Raw genomic sequence first — 24,660 nt, forward strand, 5'->3', positions numbered from 1 at the left:
AGTGAATCCCAACTCCAGGACAAGATGGTGACCTCATCTGAAAGCATGCAGCATTCCCTGTCTGAAATGCCTTCCTTCCTAAATACCCCGCCCTCTTAAAAATTAACAGAAATCTATTTTCTCTCCTTGCTAACCCACATCTTAGTAGGGAAAAAAGAAAAAGCAAATTCCTTATAACAAATGCACAGTCAAGCAAAATAAATTCCCTCAGGAACTTTATGCAGAAGTGCAAATGACCCAGTTTATATCCTATATCCATCACCTTTCTGTCATGGATAGCATGTTTCATCATCAGTCTTCTGGAATCATGAATGGTCATTATATGGATTATAGTTCTTACAGCTTTCAAAATTGTTTATTTACTGTGTTATTGTTGTGTAAATTGTCCTCCTGGTTCTACTCATTTTATTCTTCATCAATTTATAATAGTCTTCAAAATTGTTCATTTTTATAAAATTGCTATTATAGTATGAATTGTTCTCATGTGCTTACTTTACTCGGAATCATTTTATAAAAGTCTTTATTTTTTTTTAAATAATCTCTTCATTTCTCATAGCATAGCAGTATTCCATCGTTAGTAAATAAGTAGTGATGCATATATGAATATCACATCTTACTGTTTGGACAGTGTATTTGAATGTACTTACAAGCCTTTTTGCTCTGTTCCTCCACCATTGTTACTGTCCCAAGGCTAGAAGGAAATTGAGTTCCTCATTAGCCAAGACTTGACTTTCAGGGAATCAATGGGACAAGGAGGAAGCACACCCAGCATACCTTTATCCCAGTGGTCTCTGACTTCTCGGAGTATATTTTAAGCCCAGAGGATTCCATTTACAAATTAGTTTGGAAACACCATTCTAGAACTTAACCTACCATTCAACAAGCATATTTAGTACAATTGTTACTGGCTAGCCAGACAAATATTACAGTATTTCCATGAGAAATTGTGTTGATTTCCACCTTGAGATAGGAGAAATTCATTTTCCTTTACCCTGGCAGTGGGATTAGAGTGACAGTGTAACAGAATTTTTAACTGGAGGAGACCTCAGGCCTCAACAAGTCCACCTAATAGCTGAAAAGGAGTCCTCAGAATGTATCTGATAAATGGGCACCCAATCCCTTCTTGAAAACCTTCAATGAGAAGGGTCACATTGCTTCCTGAGGCAACACATTGTTGAAGTCATTCCATTATATGTTTCACTTTGTTACAAGAGACTCCTCATAGAGTTGGGGTAATATGTAAATGTGAAAAACAGTAATAAAACTTAAAAACAAAAGCAGCCCATAGTTCTTGTCCTTAAAAAATTATTCCTGGAAATGGAACCCAAATTACCTGTTTGCAGCTTCCACCATTTGCCCTAGTTCTGCCCTCTGGGCCAAATAGAACAAGTTTAATCCCTTTTCCACAGAACAGCCCTTATCTACAGATAGCTGTCATGTCCGACCTGATTCTTCTCTTCTCCAGGCTAAACATCTCTCCATACTAATTACAGCCACTTCTGTCTGACAACTTGATTTTAGTCCACCTTTCCCCCTTATTGTACTTCATTCCCCCACATACACTTTCTCAGCCAGTGTGGCTGTTGTTACACATGTCTCTCCCTTGCTCCTTCACTTGTTTCAGTGCCTTTACACAGGTTATCACCCTTGCCTTCAATTTCCTTCCTTCACAGCTCTAATATTTAGGAACTCTAGTTTCCTTCAAAGTTTAGCCCATCCTTCTATATGAAACCTTTCCTAAACTACGCAGCTATAAGTGCTTCCCCCCCAAAAAAAAGAAAATTAAAATTAACTCGAATTTTGGATGTTTTACCCATACATACATATGTATGTGTGTGTTAACTAGTAGAACTTAAGCTCTTTGAGGGCAGAATGGTTTCATTTCTTCCTTCGTATTCCTAGTGCCTACCAGAGCGCTCAGCACATAAATGTTTAATAACTGCTTGTTGATTGATCGTTCCTTATATGGCATAAACTCATGGACCTTCACCAGATTGTTTGTCCTATGTATACCTCAGCTCATCAATGTCCTTCCTAAATTGTGGTTTCCAGTGCTAAAAACATTACTCCAAATGTGGTCTAACCAGAGAAGATTATATAAAGTGTGGCACATCCTTAGTTCTAGAAGCTCTGCCCTCTCAATGCAGCCCAGGGCCAAATTAACTTCTTTGGCCACCACATCTCCTTATTGACTTATATTGCTTACTCTCTACTATCTACTACTTCTCTTTCTCAGACAACCATGCCTCCCCCATCTTGGAGTTGTAAAGTCAGTTTTTTGACCCCAGTTGTTAAATTTTCCATTTATAATCTCTGTTAAATCTCATCTTATTAGGTTCAGCCTGATGTGCCACCCTGTCAAGATATTTTTTAGATTCTATCTTCTAGCATATTAGCTATTCCTATATGTCATCTGCAGATTTGATAAGTATGTCATTTATACCTTTTTCTAAGTCATTGATAAAAATTTCAAAACATCACAGGACCAAGCACAGATCCCTGGACAGATTCACTTCACTAAAAGTCTCCTGCCAAGTTGACAGTTAATTTTTGAATCTGGCCATTTTAACCATTTCTGAATCCATATCACTGTACTGTATTTTTGCCCTTTTTGCTAAGCAGTGAGATCAGGTTAAAGGACAAGAGCACCAAGAAAAGGGATGTTGTTTGGATGTAGGGTTGAGGGGGAATAATGTCAGATTAGATTCCTTTCCAGGGTTGGAAGGAGTGGTAGAGGAAGTGAGGAGAAGAAGCCTGACCCAGATGGGCAGGTTCCAGAGCATGAAAAGAGCACAATAAGTTAAGAATGTGTCAGATTGATCAGGAGTCAAGAATGTAAGTTCCTCTATGCTCACAGGGTTATAAAAATGTGCATACCCTTTGATCCAGCAATACCACTTCTAGGTCTGTATCCCAAAGAGATCATAAAAGTGGGAAAAGGACCCACATGTACAAAAATATTTATAGCAACTTTTTTGTGGTGGTCAAGAACTGGAAGTTAAGGGGATGCCCATTACTTGGGAAATGGCTGAACAAGTTGAACAAGCAGGTAGCTGAACACCTGCTGAGAGAACTTCTTGTTTTTAACAAGAACTGTCTATGTAGGGAGTCTAGACTCTCATCCTAGAGTTGTCATGTTCTGGGCAATGCGATTTGACACATGACTTTTTCAAATCCAGTGTCCATAGTTCAAGATTTTTAGAATTTTTCTAATAGTGTGTGTGTGTGTGTGGGTGGGTGGGTGTGCGTGCATGCACATATACACATATATGCATTGGTGTATATATATTGTATTGTCTAGGCATATGTAAGTATAGGTGTGCTCAGATATACATGTGCATATGTGTAATATATTTGAGGCAACTAGGTTCTGTTGTGAATCTTGAAATCAGCAAGACCTGATGAATTTTATCATAAGTGGCTCTGAATAAATCACTTGACTTCTATCTGCCTCATTTTTCTCATCTGTAAAATGAGATTAATGAAGTATTCCATCCTCATGGTTGGTGTGAGGATCAAATGAATATTAAAGTACTTTGCAAACCTTAAAGTGCTGTATAAATGTTATCTATTATTTTATCTAAAATAGACAGTTCTGATGAACAATGAAGTGCGCCCCAAATTAAACACGAACCAGATGGGCTATATTGCTTTCAGAAAACTGAAAAGCTCTTGTACTGTCCCAAAGCTTCTGTGAAAACAAAGGCCCATCTTTTCAAAACTAATATTTTGCCAGTGTTCCTACAAATGAAGAACGCCAAAGAACAGGAATAAAGGACATCATCAAGTCGTTATATGACAGGGAAAAAAGATGGACTGGATATGTAGCAAGAACAAGGGATAACAGATAGCCCAAGAGTTCCACTGGTAGCCTTAAAATGTGCATTGGGTGGACTCCCAGGGGCAAACTTTTGGTAAAACAAACAAGTCACACAAGATCAGCAATCATGAATGGGTTATATACTGTATCATGTTAGAGTATTCTTAAATCAGCAAGGTCATAAATATGTCTAAATCTGTTTAGTAACAACCTGTTTTGTCATTAAATTATGCTGTCTCATTTTAGAGTTATTTGTATGTTATATTCATCACAGTAATTGCTGTGATACTAGTAGTTTTCTTTTTATCTCACTAGAGATTCTGTTGTGGAAGTTCTGTTTGAGCAAGATAATGAAGAGAAATCGGTAGCCACTTTAATATTGGATTCACTTATACAGGTATTCCTGTTATTTTAATGAATTGATAGAATTCAGTATAACAGATATAATTCAGCAAATGATTACAAAGGGTGTACTATGTGCAGAAATTAGAAATTCCCACATATTCTGTTTTTATTTCATTCTTTCAATTCCATTCAAGAAACATTAATTACCTACTAGTACCTACAAGGTATTATACTAGGTGCTGGCAATACAAAGACAAATATGGAAAAGACCTTGCCCTTGAGGAGCTTATATTCACACTCTACTAGAGGATAAACATATTCACAGTTGCCTAAATATAAGGTAATTTGAGAGCAGAAGGATACTGACAGTTGGGGAAATGAAAGAAGGCAGGTAGAAGGAAGAAGTTATGTCATCTGAGCTGGATATTGAATGAAGATAGGACTTCTGAGAGGGGGTGCTTGGGGGATGGCTTATGTACAAAGATGGTGGAAAGTTGAGTTGTAAAAGGTAGTAAAGCCCTAAACTAGGATAGTGGCACTGTCAATAGAGAGAAGGAAATAGGGGCAAGATGTGGAGGTAGAATTAAGAGTTGCCGAAGCAGCTATTTAAATATGAGTAAGGAGAGTGAAGGAAGAGTCAAGATGATAACATTATAAACCTGGGTGAATAGAAGGATAGTAGCACCCTATACAGTTTGTTTCTCAAAGAGTCTTTATCTCTATAACATTTTTCATGTCTGTATTAGAATATTATCAGAATTATCAGATACTGGTAATTGCACATGTAGCTTCAGAGTCACAAAACTATGAATGAGTAACACTGCCTTAGAGAATAGCATTTGCTTTTAGATCCCTTTTCTGTAATTATTGCAGCACCTATGAATAAATGAAGATGCACATGCTCATTTTTAGAGTGAAATGCTTCAAGGAAATTACATTTATTTTCTCTTTTAGTAAGAAAAATTTATATATAGTGTCATAATTTTTCCAACTGTATCATCACTTGTGAGAAATCACCATTGAAAGATTGTGTAAATCACATAATCATTTCTTAATACAAATGATCACCTAACATTTTATTATTCTAGGTTCATTTTTTAAAAGTCAGGTTGTACCTGTACATACAATAACTTGTTTTCTTTTGTCTTTATTACTAGTGCCCAATAGACACAAGGAAGCAGCTGGCAGAGAACCTGGTAGTCATAGGTGGCACTGCTATGCTGCCAGGATTCTTACATAGATTAATGGCAGAAATCAAGTATTTGGTAGAAAAACCAAAATACAAAAAAGCACTTGGCACTAAGACATTCCGAATTCATACTCCACCTGCAAAACCTAATTGTGTGGCCTGGTTGGGAGGTAAGACTTCAATTTTAAAGTACTATGTTTAGCATGTTAAAAATAAATTTATATCTTCAGAACTTAATTTTTTCTTGTATTGATGATACTTGTTCATTCAATAACCATTACTGTGTTTTTAATGGTATTGATACATGGTTAAGTACAATGGTAATTTTTTATTCAGAACTGTTAAGTGTACCATAAGAATGCGCACGCACACACACACACACACACACACATATGTATATGTTTTACTTTGCTTAAATAGTAACAATTGTCTAATAAATTTATTTCTCTTGTCATTCAAGTGGAGGTATAAGTATAAATTAACATGGTTTATTTGAAGAACTAGATTTATTTAAAAGCCAAAACTAACAATTGGGGGAATAAAGGAAAGCAGGTAAAAGTAAGAGATGATATCACCTGAGCTGAACATTGAATGAAGATATGACTTCTGAGAAGCAGCAACGGAGGGAAAGCATTTCAGGTGGGAGGCTGGGAGGGGAAGAGGGTAACTGTTACAAAGGAATAGAGAAGTGAAATCCAGTGCTGTGTATGAGGAAGAAAGAAAAAGCCAATTTGGTAGTACCATAGCATACAAGAGAAATAAATATATAATCAAGGTTAGAAATATAGATTGGGTCCAGATTGTAAAATGCTTTAAAAAGGCAAAGTAGTTCATATTTTATCTTGGAGAGAAAAGAGAATCATTTTGGAGCTTATGGAATCAGGTGTAAACATAGGGAAGTATGGATATATTTAAAAGATTATACACAATGACAAGGTTAAACTTATACCAGGAATGCAGTTGTTTGGTTCAGTACTGAGAAATCTATAAACATATTACATATAACATATATATTAATCATATTCGTAGTCAAAAAATCTGTTAACAAAATAATAAAAATCACATAATTGTATCAATAAACAAAATTATTTTGACAAAGTATGCCAGCCACTTACATTAAAAGTATTTTCTTGTAGAAATAAATATATCCTTTGTTAATATGAAACAGCTAGGTGATGCAGTAGATAGAGTGCTGTGTGTAGAGTCAGGAAGATTCCTCTTCTGAGTTCAAACTCAGCTTCAGACAACTTACTAGCTGTGTAGCCGTGGGCAAGTCACTTAACCCTGTTTGTCTCAGTTCCTTATCTGTAGAATGAGTTGGAGAAGGAAATGGCAAACTACCATCCTTGCCAAGAAAATCCCAAGTGGGATCACAAAGAGTCAGACATAACTGAAAAATGACTCAACATTATTAATATGGTATCTAAAACAAAGAGTCAGTACTATTTAAAATAGAATAATTCTACAAGGGGTCTTTGCAGTGAAATCAGAATAAAGCAAGGATGTCTGTTAATACCACTATTATTTGATATAGCAATAAAAAAATTGAAATTGGAGGAATAAGCATAGGCAAAGAGTAAACAAAATTATCACTTTAGTTTATTGAGAGTACCCTAGAGATTCAGCTAAGAAATCAATGGAAACAATAAAATAAACAAAGTAGCAATATGTTAAAAATATGTGTATAAAAGTCATGAATGTTTGTATATATTATTCTTTTAAAAGTCAGCAGGAAGAGATAGAAAAAGAAATTGCTTTCAAAATGACTGCAGAATGTATAAAATACCTCAGAGTCTGCCTGTTGCAGTTTGAGCTCTGGGACACCAAAAAGTGTGGTGTCATCTCATGATGTGTTGTGGTGGTGTCATCTCAAAGAATTCAGAGTCAGACCACCTCTAATCCAGGTATAGGCATTTATTGAGATTGATGCCTCTCATGAAGTGGGCTAAGTTCCAAAAGGAACCAGCAACTTCAGAGAAAGCAAGAGGGATTTTTGTAGGGTAAAGATGCAATTACATAACAGAAATTATGAATATTAAAAAGGCAAGAGAGGTTTGTTAAGGGATTAGGTAACGGGGCAGGGGGGGGTGTTCCAGCCACAGTGAAACTGCACCTGCGATTACCCACAGTGCATATAGAGAAACCCATTTAGGGGGGTATGTATATATGATAATAATATTATTATAAGCCTCTGTGTGTTATACGTTTAGGTCAGTTCTTTACTGTTACTGTGCAAGTACTTAGGAAAGTTCCTTCTATTGTTTTGGGGTCCATAACTTGCTTGGGCATCCTGGTGGTGCCGCTTTCTGATTGGCTGAGTATTGTAGTCCTGTATAGGACTAGATGGATGTGGTTGAGGTTGAGTGCATGGACACACCTGCTGTTTCTGTTGGAAATATGAGGAATGGGTCCTAGGGTAGTGCCTAGGTAGAGGCAATAGCTGGCTTTCCACGCCTGCTGTTCCTGTAAGAACTATTGAGTTCATGGACACATCTGTTGTTCTACTGAACAGTGAGGCATGTATGAAGAAGTTAGAATATTGAATATTGGCCAGGGGTGAGGGAGGGGGGAAGGTAGGTGCAGTGGGCCTGCTGTTCAGTGGAGCCTACAAGGAAGTTAGAATTTGGGGCTGGGGGCAGCTTTATTAGGATTCTATTACACCTATTAAAACATATATAGGAATTATATGAATGAAATTACAAAATACTCTTTATATAATGGCAGAATTTAAATAATTGATTCATATTTACATAATAAAAAGAAAAATTCTAACTAAATTGATTTACAGATTCAGTGCCATACCAAACTACAAAATGAATGACTTTATACAACTAGACAAAATAACAACAGAATTCACCTGGTAGAGCTAAAGGTCAAGTATCTCAAGGGAAATAAATAGGGGGTAGGGAGAATGAAGGATGGAGGCCGTGTAGTGCTAGATGGTACCATACCCTAAAGGAGTAATCATCAAAAATTGAACTTTTGGTTCAATTTTAAAAATAGAAAAGTGAATCAGTGGAGACGATTAGACACAGTGAGTTCCAGAAACAATCAAATATAGTAGCATAGTGTTTGATAGACTCAGCAACTCCAAATAATAAGATAAGAACTTTCTAAGTGAGAGAAACTGTTTGGGAATACAGAAGAGGAATCTGGCAGCAATTCAGTTCTGAGCACCATTTCAACTCATGTACCACAGTAAGCTTCAAAGAGATCCATGGCCTAGATGATGCTAATAGCATTTCTGTAGCACCTACTCTGTGCTGGGCACTGTGCTCAGCACTTTACAAATGTCATCTGATTTGATCCTTGCAATAACTTTGGAAGTAGGTGCTGTGTATTCTTCCCTTTCCGCAGTTGGAGAAACTGAAGCAAAAAGGTCACTGAGCTAGTCAGTGTTTAACACAAAAGATCTTATTATAAACAAAGGAACAAGAAAAGAAATACTTTTCATAAATATGGTAAGGGAAGGATCATGATCCAACAAAAGATGGAAGAGATCACAGGAGACAGAATGGACAGTTTTAATTCCATGAAATTGAAGTTTTTGCAAAAGCAAAATTAATTTAGAATTAAAAGTGAAAGTTAACTGGGAGAAAAATCTTTGCATCAAATTTCTCTGATTAAGATCTGATATCCAAAATGAATTGATATAAAGAACAATTCCCCAGTCAGTAAGTGATCAAAGGAAATTAATAAGCAGTTCTCAAAAACAGAAATGCAAGCTGTTAACAGTCATATCACTAATAAGAAGAAGAAGAGAAATTCAGATTAAAACAAGTCAGAGATTATACCTTTTATCCATTTGATTGACAAAAATTACAAAGTCAGCAAATTATTTTTAGAGCCACTACGCTCCCAATACAGCTACACGAGTGCTGGTAGAGTATAAATTGGTCCAGTTATTTTTTAAAGCTGTTTAAAGCTATACCCAAAACATCATGAAATTGTGCATACATAATATCATGTGCCTCAGCAATTTTACTACTCGGCATGTTCTTCCAAAGATATAAAAAAAAGAAAGGACCCATGTGCACAGAAATATTTATATAATAGCACTTTTGTGGTGACAGCAAACTGGAAACAAAATGGGTAGCCATCAGGTGGATAATGGCTGAACAAATTGTGATTTAAGGATATAATTTAATAATGTACCAAAAGAAAGTATGAAATACAAGAGATCCAGAGAAACCTGGGAAGACTTAATGAACTGAGGTAGACTAAGGTAAACAGAACTCATAGAACGTTTTATACAATGACTACAGTCTGAAGTGTAATAGTAAAGGAAACAATATAAAAGAAAACAACTGTGAAGACTTGAAAATAGTGATCCATGCAGACCAATCACACCTCCAGAACATTAATAATGAATCATACTTCCCACCTCTTGGCAGAGAGATAATGGATTAAAAGGGCCAAGAAAAGAGCTTTTATTTTGTGAAGAGAGGTTAGGAGAAGTGTGAGAGGAATGATTTTGATACACACAAAAAAGGAAGGAAGCAAGAAAAAGCATCAGTGAAACATTTTTCAAAATACACAAAGGAGCTCAGAAGGGGATGTAGACAAGGTATTACTGGACCTATTGACTTAAATTTAATATATGTCTTTATAAAGCAGCAAGCTGTATGAATGGAGAAATTTTGTGTATGTTTTTCAAATTCATAATTAAAATTTTTTTCTTAAAATTTTGGGGACAGTGATTAGAAGTTACAGTAAGGGCAGATAACAATTTTTAAATAGGCTTAAGAGGAATAAGGCATAGGGAAAAATGGATGATAGGAGGTTATAGTCTAATAGAGTATTGTCAGAGGTTTTGATCATGGAAATGCAACACTTTGTGGGTAATGATGACATCCAGGATGTAACTACTGGTGGACAGTAGTGTATTGGAGCACCAAGCAAGACAATATAGTACCCGCCTAGCTGTCCTGAGCAGTAGTTTGACTCACTGAAAGAAGCTGCTGCCACTGTCATCATTCACCAGCCAGCCCCATCAAGTGCTTGCCAGTGACCGTCCCCTTTGCAGATTTGCAGCAGGTCTCCAGAATAGCTGTTTATGCCTATAGGGCACTTGCTCTGATCTGGTTCGACTCAAAAGAGGAGTTGGTCATGCAGTTTGGAGTCTCATAAGGACGATTTCTGGAGATCTCTCCCTTGTTCCTGCCTTCCTTTCCCCTTATTTCTTCCTGCTTATGCAGAAACCTAATTTAACTACTAATCACAGGAGAAACTACCCCAGGAATCCAGAGGTGTTTGGGGGCCTCATGCTGACACATGGTGAGTTCCCAAGAAGCCTTTGTGCCATGTGGCCCTGGATGAATACTTTGTGGGGAGGATCTATGATGGTTTTGCCAGTTGGGGGGGTGGGGGAGAGGCAGAGGTAGAGGAGTGGGAAGGTAGGGATTTAGATGTGAATTATTATTATTTCACGATTGGGAGTGGTGGGTAGGAAGAGATTGGGCATCCTGGAGATCACCCTTCTGTATTGGAGCTTGAACTGATATTAAGGGTCTAAGAATTAAATTGGTTGTTTCTATTTCTCACACCCAGTTTTTACATGTTTGATCCTTTAATTTTATTTGTTTTGGCTTGCCACCCTCCATAAAGGACATCCATCCATCCTGGCTCCAAAAAAAAATAAATAAATGTTATAAATTCTGGTGTTTTTAATCTTTTTATTTATTTTTATTCTTTTAGAAGTCTCATTTGCAAAGTAATTTCATGATGTAACAATTGAAATTTTATAATTCTGTTTTTTATGAAGGGAAACATTTTTCTTGATATTTTTCCCCTCAAAATGTATATGTGAACAAAAGTACAAGTAGAATAAATATTAGAATCTATTGTATTTTTATTGCTACTCTTCTGGTTCAGAAATGACACCATTGATCGCATTATTGCTAAATGACAGTGATAGAATTTAATTATACATGGAGAAAAAAATTTTGAGATTCTGAAATGAGAAATAATTGAATTTTGTAACTTTTAGATTTAAAAATGCAAATGAATTTCATGGAAAGTGTTTTTACATGGACATAAACTTGGAAGGTTTATTATGAAAATAAAATGATAGAATCTTAGCGCAGGCTGTGTTCACAGTGCTATAAAAATATAAATCACTAAATATTTCGGTTAAGGTATTTTGAGTATCAGTCCATAGCAAGTTAGCTGCCAAAGTTAAAAAATAAAATAAAATGAAAACATGATTGTAGACTTACCTACATATTAGCCTAAGGTCTTTACATTGAGGACCAAACTGTAACAAAGGCTTAAGTAGTTTGAATGCAGGAAGCATAGGACCACAAAAACCAAGAGTATTATTGATTGTATCCAGTTGCAGCTGCTTCTAACAAAAATTTATTTCAAAAATGAAACATACGATGGAGTGAAATCTCATAATTTATTTCAATAAATTAGTAACAAATTATTTCTAAAGGTACATATAAAAGTTAACCAAGGGCTATGTATCACTGAATGATGATGTAGCAAAATTTAGAAGTATAATGTCCATAGTATCTAAACTAGTTTTTTGTTTTTGTTTTAATTTACATTCCAATATGATTTGCAGTTTTACTCTTAATCCATTTGGTTGCTGTGCCTGAGAATGAAGCCTTGTATTACTCAGAGCTTTGTTTTCTGAGATGAATCCAAGTAAAATCTGCAAAGAGAAAAGTCTAAATCAGGAGTTCCCAATATTCTGAGTATAAAAACTTTTTTAAATAAGTCTCACAATTTTCACTCACTATATTCTCTGATTCTTGTCATTTTATAATTCAGGTGCTATTTTTGGAGCCTTGCAGGACATACTTGGGAGTCGTTCCATTTCAAAGGAATATTATAATCAGACAGGCCGAATTCCTGACTGGTGCTCACTCAGTAATCCCCCTATGGAAATGATGTTTGATGTGGGTAAAGCTCCACCCCCACTGATGAAGAGAGCATTTTCCACTGAAAAATAAATGCCTGAATGAAATGCAGCTGCACTTGACTCGAGAATATATCATCATAACTAATTACAAATGTACTACACAATGTGTACAGGATATTGTGTTATAGTTAACTTTAGGATAAGTGAAAGCAAATCTGTGTTTCCTTTTCTGGCCTTTTTGTTTTTCTTAAGGAGCTTTGGTAGCTGACCTCTGTGAGATTTGCTGTATTTATATAAATAGTATATGCAACACAATTTAATTCTGGAAGTTTGTTAAAGTCCATTATAAGAAAAGGGTAACAGTTTTTTCTCCCCGCAGTTTGTAATATGCATTCCAGCCTTTAGAGAGTCTGTTGAAAATGTCATAATGTTTAATGGCTATTCATTTGAATATTTAACAGTGTTAAACATTACTAGTTATTTCAAATATTAAAGTTATTTCAAATATAAAAAAGTTTTGTTGTGGCCAGTATATTATTCCAGTGGGCAGGGTCCATGAATATATATTATAGCTATGAGTTTCAGGTAAATTAAAATATCTTTGACCCTTCTGGCTGAAAATATTATCTTAAATATAAGGTAACATTACTTGAGCATCTGTTGTGTATAAAATATGAAAATTCTCAAGCATTAATTTCACAGTGAAGAATAGTAGTAACAAATAGCCAGCTTGTATAGGGTCTTAGTATAGGGTCTTCCTGAATTGCTATGACAAAAAAAAAAAAAAAGCAGCCTTCAGTGAGAAGACTTTCTGAATTTAGTCTGGTCCTCAGACAAAGATACAAAGTATCTGTTGCCAGACACCCCCACCCACCCAAAGTCTTTAGTTTTTCAGATCTTCCATATGAGTCACATAGTCTTGATCCAATCAGGGTTACCTACATGACATGATGAAGAGACAGAGGCAGATTTTAATGGAGCATATATTTATATTTTCTGTCAGACCCCAACTCTTACAAGGACTTTTATTGATCATTTCATCAATCCTATACTCTGTATGCCAAATGTTACTTTTTATACTTCCTTAGATAGGTACTTAGCCTCATAATTTTTAAGTGTAAATAATCTTGCTGAAATTTATGCTGGTTTTTTCTTTATTTGGTCTTATGTCACGACTCTTATTCTAATTTGTATCATAATTATTTTTGTGTCCCTTGATTCCCCTACAAAACTGTCAGCTTCTTAAAACAGGGTACTGTCCCTTATTTTTCTTTTTCTTTGTTTCCCAGTTTCACTGTTCAACAGAAACTACTTTCTCCAAAGTTACCAATTAATGAGATCTTAACTGCTAAATCTAAAAACTAATCTAAAAATCCCAGTCTTCATCCCCTTGACATCTCTCCAGCATTCAATGCTGTTGATCACCCTTGCCTTCTGGATAGTTTCTCCTCTTAAGATTTTTGTGGTACTGTTCTCTCCTGTCTCTCTTTGTTCTTTCCTGATTCATCCTCCATGTCATGCCCATTAACTATAGGTGTCTCCCAATGCCTGGTCCTACACTCTTTTCTCTTTTGGCTCTAGACTTACCTCATCTGGTCTCTCATCAGCTCCCATAGATTCAGTCATTTCTATGCAAATGATTCCCAGATCTATCTCTCCATCCAATTTGAGTCCCTCTGCTGAATTGCAGTTACATCTCCAAGTGCCTTTGTTGTACTTGTTGTTATACAGGCATTTTATCTAGACAACTGAAAACAATTCATTATTCAGAAGAGTGAAAGAGAAATCAAGCCAAATACTTTCTTCCATACTCCCTTCTTTACAACTAAAGCAAAAGATTTTCAGTTTTCAGGATAAAAAATAAAATAGGCCATTTACATTTTTTCTCCATAATGAAGTACAATGGCTAAAAAATATATTATTGCAATAAAGAAACTGGATTTTGGCTTGTACATGTTCATTCAAAAAGGCAGTAGGATAGTGAATGAAATGAGAACAGGTCTACCTACTGTTATATATACATACATACACATACAAATGCACATACACATATACATATACGGACATCTACATATATACAGACATATACATATGCATATACACACATATATTCTCAGTTTATACTACTCCCAACACTAGAGCTAACTTTCACATTCCCTATCAAACGATGCCCATGTTTGCTTTATATGGAGATTAACTCGTTAAGGGCTCATGCTAATTACTGCTTGTTTGTTTTAGTCCATATGTTTCATAACATCTGTAGCATACAACAGATGCTCAAGCCTTAACTTTAGGAGTTGAAAATTTAGGTGCAATCTAAATTTTCTGAGCCAAGATCTTCCAGTGCTTCTGTTATCTCTGAAAATGAAATCTCCAAAGGACACATTTTCCCTTCCACAGTCTGCTATAGTCTCCATGTCCCATCTTCAGAGCATACAGTTCTCCAGAAACCTCACACAGCAAAAGGACTAGTGTCCTTTGTCAGATTCTAGCTCTTCTCCACTATTATAATCATATTTATTAAGCTTAAAATCTCTCCCTGCAGTGACATTCTCTAGGTGAAGAGATATAGAATGGATTGGAGCAGGAGTTTCAAAGGATTTAATTGGCTCCAGACTGAATACATTACTAATAGCCACATTACCAAAATCTCTCCTTCAGGAACGTATTCCATGCTGCTAACTGACATAGTAAAGTTAAGAGACTTCACTTCTGTCCACTATCCCAGAGGTGGACAGTTTTTATCACCAGCTGAAACAATCTCTCCAACCGATTAGGTCCTGCTTCAGGTTTGTTCAAATTGTGTACGTAAGAGTTAATCCTGTCCACTTGTCAATAATTCGGTGTTATCCTAAGTGAAACCCACACTTGATAATTTGTTTATAAGCCAAAGTCATCAGTTCATCTTGAAACAGCATCCCACACTTTGCCTGTAAAATCTGAAACTGCTATAACTATTTTTGGAACATCTTTCTTCAATGTTCCAACCCATACAGCACCCTTATGACCCCAAAATCTCCCAGTTCAGTCTCCCATATCTCCTTGGAGCTGCATAGGCTTACCCTTTTTGTAGGCACTGATTAGGAAATAGTTACAGGGCATGATGACATAATGACCAAATCCACCATAGACCACATGTGCCTTATGCAAGTAAATGGGGTCTGCCTGTGCCATGAGATTGTTGATGACCTCTTACAGCTGCTCCTACCCCTTCTGGGCAGCAGCTTGGGCCACCTCAAGAAAGTCATGGTCCTTACATCAAGACTAAGTAGAGGGGAAGGGTGGGGAGCTGGCCAGTTGGCAGTGCTGAAAGAGCATCCTCCAGGGAGTCCAAATGGTCTCCAGTTACAGTAGGGAGGGAAGGCAGGAAGAAGAAAAGGAATAGGGTGGCACCTAGGATAGTCCACAACAATACTAAGAGGAAGTGACTTCCAGCTATTATTTGAATACTGAACCAAATGTCCCACAGGCATTTCAAGCTCAACCTATTAAAAACAATTCATCCCAACTTTACTACTACTGTCAATAACACCCAGGCCTGCAACTTCAGCATCTTCCTCAATTCACTACTCTCATCCCATATATCCAATCCATTGTCAAATCTTATCATTTCTACCTTCACAACATCTCTGAGATATAAAGATAGATATAGATATGTATATACACACACATATATACGTGTGTGTTTGTGTATCCCCTCCTCTCCACTCATGTAGCCACAAACCTAGTTCAGGTCCTCATCACCTCTTATGTAGATTGCTACAATAGCCTTCTACCTCATCTTCTTCCTCAAGTCTCTACAACTCCAATCTACTCTTGGCTGCCAAGATGGTCTTTCTTATAAAATCATGACATCCTGTTCAATGAACTCTAATGGCATTCTCTTACCTCCAGAATCAAATATTAAGACTTCTTTTTGGTATTTAAGGCTATTTATAATGACTTACTCTTACCTTTCCTATATTTTTACATTTTATTCTCCTTCCATTCAATTTCCAATCCATTTCCTCCAACCTGGCACTCTATCTCTAGTATCCGTGACTTTGCACTAGCTGTTCTCCATGCCTGGAATGTTTGGCCCCCTCATCTTCACCTCTTAATTATTTCCTAGCTTCCATCACAACTCAATTCATATCCAACCTTCGGCAAAAGTACTTTCCAGGTCCCCCCAGTTTTTAATGCCTTTCCCTCTGAGATTACCTTCCATCTACGCCATATATATTGTGTATCTATTTATTTATGTGTTCTCTCTCCTCTTTTTTACCTTTCATTATATTTGCAGTAACAGTACGTGGCACATAATAAATTTTAATAAATGCTTGTGGATTATTGACTGCCTTTATACTCCCAGGGTTTAGGACAGTGTCTTGCATGTTTGCTGAATGATTAAAATGGAGCCTTCCTTATGGCATCCAACTTTTGCGTCTAATCATTTTGTTGAGCTCTTCTAAGTTTACTCCAGTCCCTTATATAATTCAACCAAAAATGAACTGTAGTATTCAGTGTAAACTGAACTGTGTATAAACCTTTACTTACTGGTAATTTTATTTTATTATGTATTCTTTGTTTGCTATACTTCATTATATAACACTTATTTTCTTTAAAATCTAATGTTGCTTATCCATATTTACTTAATTGACTACCAGCTTTTATTCTCAAGAATATCACTAAAGGTTAGACTTTGAATTATATGCTTGGTTCAACTAACTATAAGAATATTTCTACTGTACATTTTCTTGGGGGAAAGAGGGACCAAGGGATGATGCAGACCTGTGATGTCATCTATTTAGGCAATTCAGTATGTCTGTCACTGAAGACCTCAATTCTTCCATAATTCATAGGCTTAGTTACCTCCGGCACTGAGAAGTGTATGATCACCTTAAGGACAATGAAATTCAAGGTGATATATTGACTTTCCAAGAGAAAACTTCTTGTGGACAAGCTATAAATTGGTGGAGAGAAAGAATTCAGTATTACAGTAGAAAACTAACAAAGTTTGGTGGAGTTGTGAACTGGTCTAATGATTCTGGAGAACAATTTGAAACTATAACCAAAGGGTTATAAAACTGTGCATGCTGTTTGACCCATCAATACCACTACTAGGTCTGTACCCTGAAAAAAATTAAAGAAAAGGGAAGAGTACCTGTTTGTACAATAACATTTGTAGGAGTTCTTTTTGTGCTAGCAAAAAAAAAAAAAAACCTGGAAATTTAGCAGATGCCAATCAGTTGGGGAATGGCTGAACATGTAGTATATGATTGTTGTGATGGAATATTATTGTGCTATAAGAAATAATGGACAGGTTGTTTTCAGAAAAACCCAAGATGATTTATATGAACTGATGCGAAGTGAAATGAGCATAACTAGAATACTGTACACAGTAGCAGCAATATTGTAACTATAATCAACTGTGGAAGACATAGCTACTCTAATCAATATAATGATCCAAGACAATTCCAAAGGACCCATGAAAAAAAAAAATGCTATCTACTTCCAGAGAGAACTGATTAACTGAGTGCAAATTAAAGCATACTTCTTTCACTTTATTTTTCTTGTTTTGTGTGTGTGTGTGTGTTTTCTTTTGCGACATGGATAATACGGAAAAATGTTTTGAATGACGTCACAAGTCTAACTGCCTTCATATTGTTTGCCTTCTGAAGGAGTGGGAGGTTGGGGAGAGAATTTGGAAGTCCAAAAAAAAAATTTAGAAAATTTTTTAAAATGTAATTAGGATATATTTACTGAAGTAAATAAAAGTATTTTAAAAGGAAAATTATAAAGTTTGACATGATCCCTGCCCAAAGTAACATGCAAAATTGTGATATATGAAGCAAGGGTTTGTCCAGGTAAGCTGAGCTTGGACCTTGTACCCCTGGCTATCTTTTCCTGTTTGTATTTCCTTCCCCTGGGCACAAACAGCAGTTCTGAGATAGATTATGTTCAGCTTTGGAGGGAGCTTCATGAATTTAAAGAGGTCAAAAGGACACAGAAGCACACATTGACAAATACGTAAAACAATAACCCATAATTACTATTATAATCCTGAGAGGTCGGAAAGACTCCCAAGGAACTTGTGAATAGATTTCACTTTAACTTTAACCCCCATTGTCGTAGTATTGAACAATTCACTCAAATCTCCAACTTTTGGCCGATCAAGCATGCATAATTCATCGTCCAGGTGCTAATCACTTTCTCCTCTTAGAAGGATATATAGCTTCAGGAAGTACCTCCTACTGGACAACTCATACCCATAACTTATTAAGGTCTCGGGACCTCTCAAGCTCATGAGACAGCCACCATGGCTAAAAAGAGCCATCTTTCAGGATCGCTGGTCACTTGTGCTCACTCAGTCAGGGAAAGAAATACAAGAAGCAGAGAAGGACTTAAGTTTCAGTATGAGGTCATCTACACAAACTTGCTCTCTCTGCAATGTGCTTAGATAGCCATAATTCCTGCTAGGGAGAGGAAAGGCGAGAGAGAAGTTTTCCTCCATCCTTGATGGAAGTCTGAGGGGAAGGCTGTTGGAATCTCAACCCACTCCTCCAAAACAAAGAAAAAGAGAAAGGTCAGAGACTTTGTCCTCTCCTTTGAAGCCTACTGATTAAGCAGCTATTCTAGGATCCGGTGCCAAACCCCTTTGGAAACTCCCTCCCCCACAGAGACAAAGAGCCCGTTAGAAAGGGGCTCTCCAAGAAAGCACGTGTGCCTCTCCAAAGTGGTCGAACCTTCAGGTCCGCAGGAAGGGGCCAGGGCAAGCTGAGCTCCACGGAAAGTGGCCCAATCCTCCAGAACCGAAGGGCTTCGCTCATTACCTTTATCTCTTTTTTGTAGTTCTGTTTGTTCGCTTATTGGCCCTCCCACACTTGTCCAGTCACAAAGCCAGTATAAATGTCAGACCGCACTTGAGCCCAGGTCTTCCTCACCGACTCTTGGCTTGCTTCCCGGACGCACTGTGTCTAACAGCAGAAAGCTAAGCACCCCTCCATTCGAGCCCTGGCTCACACAAGTCTGGCTATGAGACCCTGGCCAAGTCACAATTTTTCTCAGTTCCCTAGGCAACTTCACTAAAACGGGAAAATTGCAGAGAAAGTGATAACTTTCTTTGGTGGAGGGAGTTCTCACCCAGAAGTTTCTCATATTTCGTATTGATTTACCTTTGTCGAGGTTGTTTTCCTTCAGCGAACATAAAGTTCCCTGGGAGCAAGGACTGTTTTGTTGTCTTCGAATCCCTAACTTTGTACACAATAAATACTTAATAAATGCTTGTTGAATGAACGAATGACTGAAATGGTTCCTCCTGGGCCCCTCCCCCAATACACGGGCGCGCGCACACACACACACACACACACACACACACACACACACACACACACACACACACGAAGATTCATTAGCTTATTCTACTTACTTTATCTTACAGCACGTCAGAAATCCTCTCCCTCCTCTTCTCCTGCCTTCAAGTTTCAGCTAAAGTCTCACTTTGCGCAAGCAGTCTTTCCCAGCCCCCCTTAATGCTAGTGCCTGAATGAATGCATGAAAGAATGAGTGGGTGAGTGAATGAATGAATGAATGAATGAGTGAATGAGTGAGTGAATGAGTGAATGAGTGAATGAGGCCAGTCTCCGGCCTCGGTTCTCTCCGTCCCGCCGCAGCTACCGCAGGACCCCCGGGGTTTCAGAACCTCATCCTCCACAATCGGGGATTCAGTATTCTGTTTGCAAACAAAGAGGGAGGGCCCTCTCTCAGCGAGCATGCATAACGTTACAATTTTTCCTAGAGTGAATTTCATATTCTCAGAAGTTTGGGGTTCTTTATTTTTTGTTGTGTTGTGTTGTGTTGTGTTGTGTTGTGTTGTGTTAAATAATCAGTTTCAAGTTCTACCAGAAAAAAAAAGAGACAGGGTGGGGTACTGTGGCTTTCGATACGCATGCGCAGAAAAACTTCCGCCCTTCCTGTTTGCAAAATTAAACTAACCTTCCAGGAGCACTTTACTTTCATCCTATTTGTTTAAATTAAATTAAATTAAATACAAGCGCGATTGTGATTTGCGTTAGGGTTGCTAATTCTGGAGGTGGAAGACTACGGAAAAAAGTAGCACGCCCAACGTGGGGCTCGAACCCACGACCCTGGGATTAAGAGTCCCATGCTCTACCGACTGAGCTAGCCGGGCCACCCTAAAAGGTTGGCACTTTTTTACCTTCTTGATACGTATACATGACTCATCAATTGTCCTTTGTAAATTTCATTTTTGTTGTTGAACTGAAATGGACGAAGCATGAAGCTTCATTATACAACGACTACGTTGCCTCGGAGGAATTTTTTAAGGATTTTTTTTGGTGCTTGCCCTGGGAAGTTCTCTGAAAGATAAGTTTTCGTAGGGATACAAAGTCAAAGCTTTGGCGTCGTCTTCAACATTCTTAAGGGGGGAAAAGGTGCGAGTGTTTTGTTAAGCCGCTAGTAAAGGGAGGAGAAGTAGAAGAGGTCAATTGTGAAAGTAAAAAAACATGGACACGAAGGGTGGAGTAAAAACAAAATCGAAAGCAAGTCAGCCTAATTAAGATGAAGGGGGAAAAAAAAACCACATCAAAACCAAAAAAGAAAAAAAAAAGCCAGAAAAGGGAGGGGAAGTTGAACTAAGTCGACCCAAGGCAAGATTTCAGAAATATTTATTTTTTCCTTTGAGATATTTTGTTGGAGCTAGGATATTTCAAAAGTTCTAGATCAGTAATGATCGTTTTTAAAAAATAATTTTTAAAATTATCTCAGTTATTCACAAACTATCACTTCAAGCGAACAACTGAAAAACTCATAGTTAATTCGTTGTAATTCATCAAAACTCATAAGCATCTCTGATGTGCAAAACCTAGCCATTGGTAATATAAAGAGATGAAATAAAAGGGCGTGTGCTCAAAGGCGTCGACCATTGAAAGGGGAGATGACATGCACCTCAAATCAGCCAGGGGGTGCTGGAGTCAGGAAGACAGCCCGTCAAATCCAGTCTCACGACACTTTCTAGCTCTGTAACCCTGGAGAAGTTCCTTGTTCTTTCTCAGCCTCTGTTTCCTCATTTGTAAAAGGGTTTCATAATAATATCTACCTCCTAGAGTTGTTGTAAGGATCAAATGAGATAACGTGAGGTATGCTAATATATATTATTATATTATAATGTATATTCTAGAGTTGTAAGGATCAAATGAGATGTGACGTATGCTAATATACATTATTATATCATGTCATCATTATAATATAATAATATATATGTATAGCATGTATAATGCCAACAGTAAATCTTAAAGAACTGTATAAAAACTATTATTATTAAATCAATAAGCATTTATTAAGCACCAAAGGCCTAAAGAATACTGTGCTAGAGACTAGGTAAACTAAAAAGCCTAGGTCAGATGTGTTCCCTGCTGTCATGTAGTTTTCTGTCTAGTTGGAGAATGACATGTATAAAATAATTTGGCTATGCAGTAATACAATAGAATGTAAGCTTCTTGAGAGCAGGCAGAACCTTTTAGTTGTTTGTTTTTTTTAATTTTCTTTGTATCCTCAGCAAATAGTAACACAGTAGGCCCCTGAAAAAAAAAGCTCATCAAACTGAATATGTGGTATAGAGAGATGCAAGATAAAGTGCTTTTTTGTAAAGTGAGAAGAGCTGGTGGTAGTTAGCTACAGGGAAAATAGGAGGTGGGATTTGAGTTGGTCTTTGGAGAATGTATAAACATAAATACTAATCTCAAAAAACAGAGGAGAAGGAACCTTCCAAGTCTAGAGAAAGCCAGGAAAGTACTGGGCCTGTTGCATCTAGTGACAAACATTAGTCCAGTGTGAATGGAAAGGTAGATTGGCAACAGATTAGGGGTGAATGCCAAGGAAGAGAATTTGAAATGCATTTGACAGTAAGAGAGCCACTTAAGATGCTTGAGAAAAAGAATGATATTGCCTGATGTCTGCATAAGAGACATTCGTGTGGCATCAATGGGGAGGATAGAGTTGGAGGTAGGAAGTTAACTGGAAGCCATTGGTCCAGAGTGGTGATATTATGCACACCTGCTAGAGCTGCTTCAATAGGAATTCAGAGGAGGGAGAAAGATTCCAGTGATGCTGAATAGGTAGACTTGATAACTGGCTAGGTGAGGTGATGGAAATGAAGGGAGCTGACAGAAATAGTGGAGCTAGGAGGAAATTCCAATTCACAATGCATTTGAGGAATCATGAGAATGATGTAAATCCGGAACCCAGAAGAGAGGTCAGGGTTCGAGTTATTGTCCAGGAAGTCACCCAGAGGTGATAACAAGCTGAACAAATAATCAAGATTGATGGGAAGATAGAAAAGGGCAAAGTGCAGTCTCTTGGAGAACACTGACTTTGGGAGAATAGGAAGCCGGTGAAGATCTAATGGAGGAGTCATGAAAAGAGCAGTTACAGAGATAAGAGGAAAATCAGGAAACAGGTTATCTGTATCTGAGGAGGAGGGTTTTGGATAGGAAAGAGGTGTCAGTAGAGCCAAGGGCCTTCAAGAAGGTGAAGAAAGTGGAGAATATAATGAGGCCACTGCATTTGACAGTCATCGGGTAGTGGGGGGACGGGAAGTGGGGAAGAACAGATCAGGGACAGCGAAGCAAGGGCAGAGGAGGAGGAGGGACAGAGAGACAGAGACAGAGGCAGAGACAGACAGAGAAAGAGACAGACACACACAGAGAGACAGAGAGAGAGGCAGCATATTTAGACAATATTTTTCTTTTTTATTCTGAAATTAAAAATCCACAAACATCACAATATACACCAAACCAGAAAGAAGTCATGAACTATTTGTACAATTTGGTTTTTTTTAAAGAATTATATATGTATATGTGTGTAATTGTAACAGAATTACTCTATTTGTGTCCCTTCATCAACTTATTTTTGTTTTCTCCTATGCATTTAATAAACAAATAAAATTATAATAATAGCTAGCATTTATGTAGACCCACCTTGGTTTTTTTGTAATGTTATGTCGATGCTCTTTTTTAAAATCTATCCCTTACGCTCCAGCCCATCACCCCCATCTCCAAGTAGAAGCCCTCCCTTCTACACATAACAAACGTATTGTCAAATAAGACAAATTGTAACACTGTTCATGTCCATTCTGTATCTCTAGTACCTCTGCCTGAGAATATTTGCCTGATTTACTGAATCTTGCATAATGCATGCCATAAGGATATTCAAATATTAAGGGGTTTGTGATAGAGGGCTGCAGTTTAAACTTGTAAAAAAGAAATTTACCAAATCTATTTGAAAACAATCAACTCATGTTATGCTGCAATTTTCAGAGGTTTTTCAGATTTCTTAACCATATTTAACAAATGTCAGTAATTCCACAATCCTGTACTTCAGACAACTTTTTTTCCCATCAGTATTAACTATTGGGATACTACTGGTTTTGTATTTTTTTTAAGATTACAGTGCATTTACATAGAGAGAATTTGTTGGATTTTTATTTATATTTATTTCATTCCAGTTTGATTTATTTTAGTTGTTAAAACTTAAGTTTGTCAAGCAGTAGACATTACTTATTTAATTTATTATATAATTCAGTTTATCCAAGGTATGTATGTACATATATATGTAGATGTAAATATAGATTTAGTGTTTTGAAAAAAAAACAAATCTCTCTGACCAAAGATGTTTCATAAATGGCTTTTTAAAGTCACAACTGCTTTGGTTTAGAGTTTTGATATCTTTCAAAGTTGTTTCTCCTTACATTATTATTGTAATAACTAACAACATTGTTTTCCTAGTTGTGCTCATTTCATCCTACAGTAGTTCATATAAATCTGTCCATATTTATTTCTTAGGGAACATTAATATTCCATTGTATTTATGTATCACATTTTAGCTATTTTCCATTGGAGAGGCACTGATTTTCTTTCTGTGTCTTTGCTACTACAAATATTTATGTACACATGGGTCCCTTCTCGTTATCCTTGATCTCTTGTCCTAGGTGTAGGCCTAGTAAAAGCAGAGTAAAATAAAAATGTATATGAAACACACTGACTGGGGGTATATTTCCAAATTATTTTCCAGAAAGTTTACACCAATTCACAGCTCCACTAACACTGTATTACAATATCTTGTCATATCATGACATTTTTAAAAATGGCTATTATCCACTTTTTTTTGTCTTTGCTAATCTAGAAGTCTAAAGTAAAACTTGAAAGTTGTTTTAATTTGCCTTTCCCTTATAGTAATCAAGCCACACAATTTGTCCTTTATAATCAGTTTTATCCCTTATTTGGTTAATAATCTTTTCCCTAGTCATAATACCTTTTTGAGTTCCAATCTTCCCTCAGTCACTTATCAGCTGCAAGACCCCAGGCAAGTCACTTAATCCTGTTTGCCTCAGTTTCCTCATCTGTAAAATGAGTAGGAGAGAAAATGGCAAACCACTCCAGT

General features: G+C 36.9%; 1 protein-coding gene, 1 long non-coding RNA gene, 1 other non-coding gene and 1 pseudogene across 4 annotated transcripts in view; 1 reads left to right on the forward strand and 3 right to left on the reverse strand.

Moving 5' to 3' along the window:
- Positions 1-12,736, forward strand: part of ACTR10 (actin related protein 10) — a 32,442-nt gene extending 19,706 nt beyond the window's left edge. Inside the window, exons 11-13 of the mRNA XM_072629318.1 lie at positions 4,136-4,217; positions 5,323-5,524; positions 12,132-12,736. Coding sequence (XP_072485419.1) covers positions 4,136-4,217; positions 5,323-5,524; positions 12,132-12,313 — 466 coding nt within the window. The 3' untranslated portion in view covers positions 12,314-12,736. The remainder of the gene's footprint in view (positions 1-4,135; positions 4,218-5,322; positions 5,525-12,131) is intronic.
- Positions 11,736-19,951, reverse strand: LOC140517782 (uncharacterized). 2 transcript variants are annotated; one of them, XR_011971749.1, is made up of 3 exons: positions 19,631-19,938; positions 13,810-13,970; positions 11,736-12,012 (listed from the first exon to the last, which is right to left on the reverse strand). It is a non-coding gene; the product is annotated as an uncharacterized lncRNA (long non-coding RNA). The 2 variants fall into 2 exon arrangements; XR_011971750.1 differs by lacking the exon at positions 11,736-12,012 and adding an exon at positions 13,078-13,160 and having other exon boundaries at positions 19,631-19,951.
- On the reverse strand, positions 13,967-15,483 carry LOC140517781 (serine-threonine kinase receptor-associated protein pseudogene; annotated as a pseudogene).
- A 368-nt stretch (positions 19,952-20,319) lies between the features above and the next one.
- Positions 20,320-20,392, reverse strand: TRNAK-CUU (transfer RNA lysine (anticodon CUU)). Its single transcript has one exon. It is a non-coding gene; the product is annotated as a tRNA-Lys (tRNA).
- Positions 20,393-24,660: the final 4,268 nt, after the last annotated feature.

The sequence above is a fragment of the Notamacropus eugenii genome, chromosome 1 (assembly GCF_028372415.1).
Source record: "Notamacropus eugenii isolate mMacEug1 chromosome 1, mMacEug1.pri_v2, whole genome shotgun sequence".
NCBI classification, from domain to species: Eukaryota; Metazoa; Chordata; class Mammalia; order Diprotodontia; family Macropodidae; genus Notamacropus; species Notamacropus eugenii.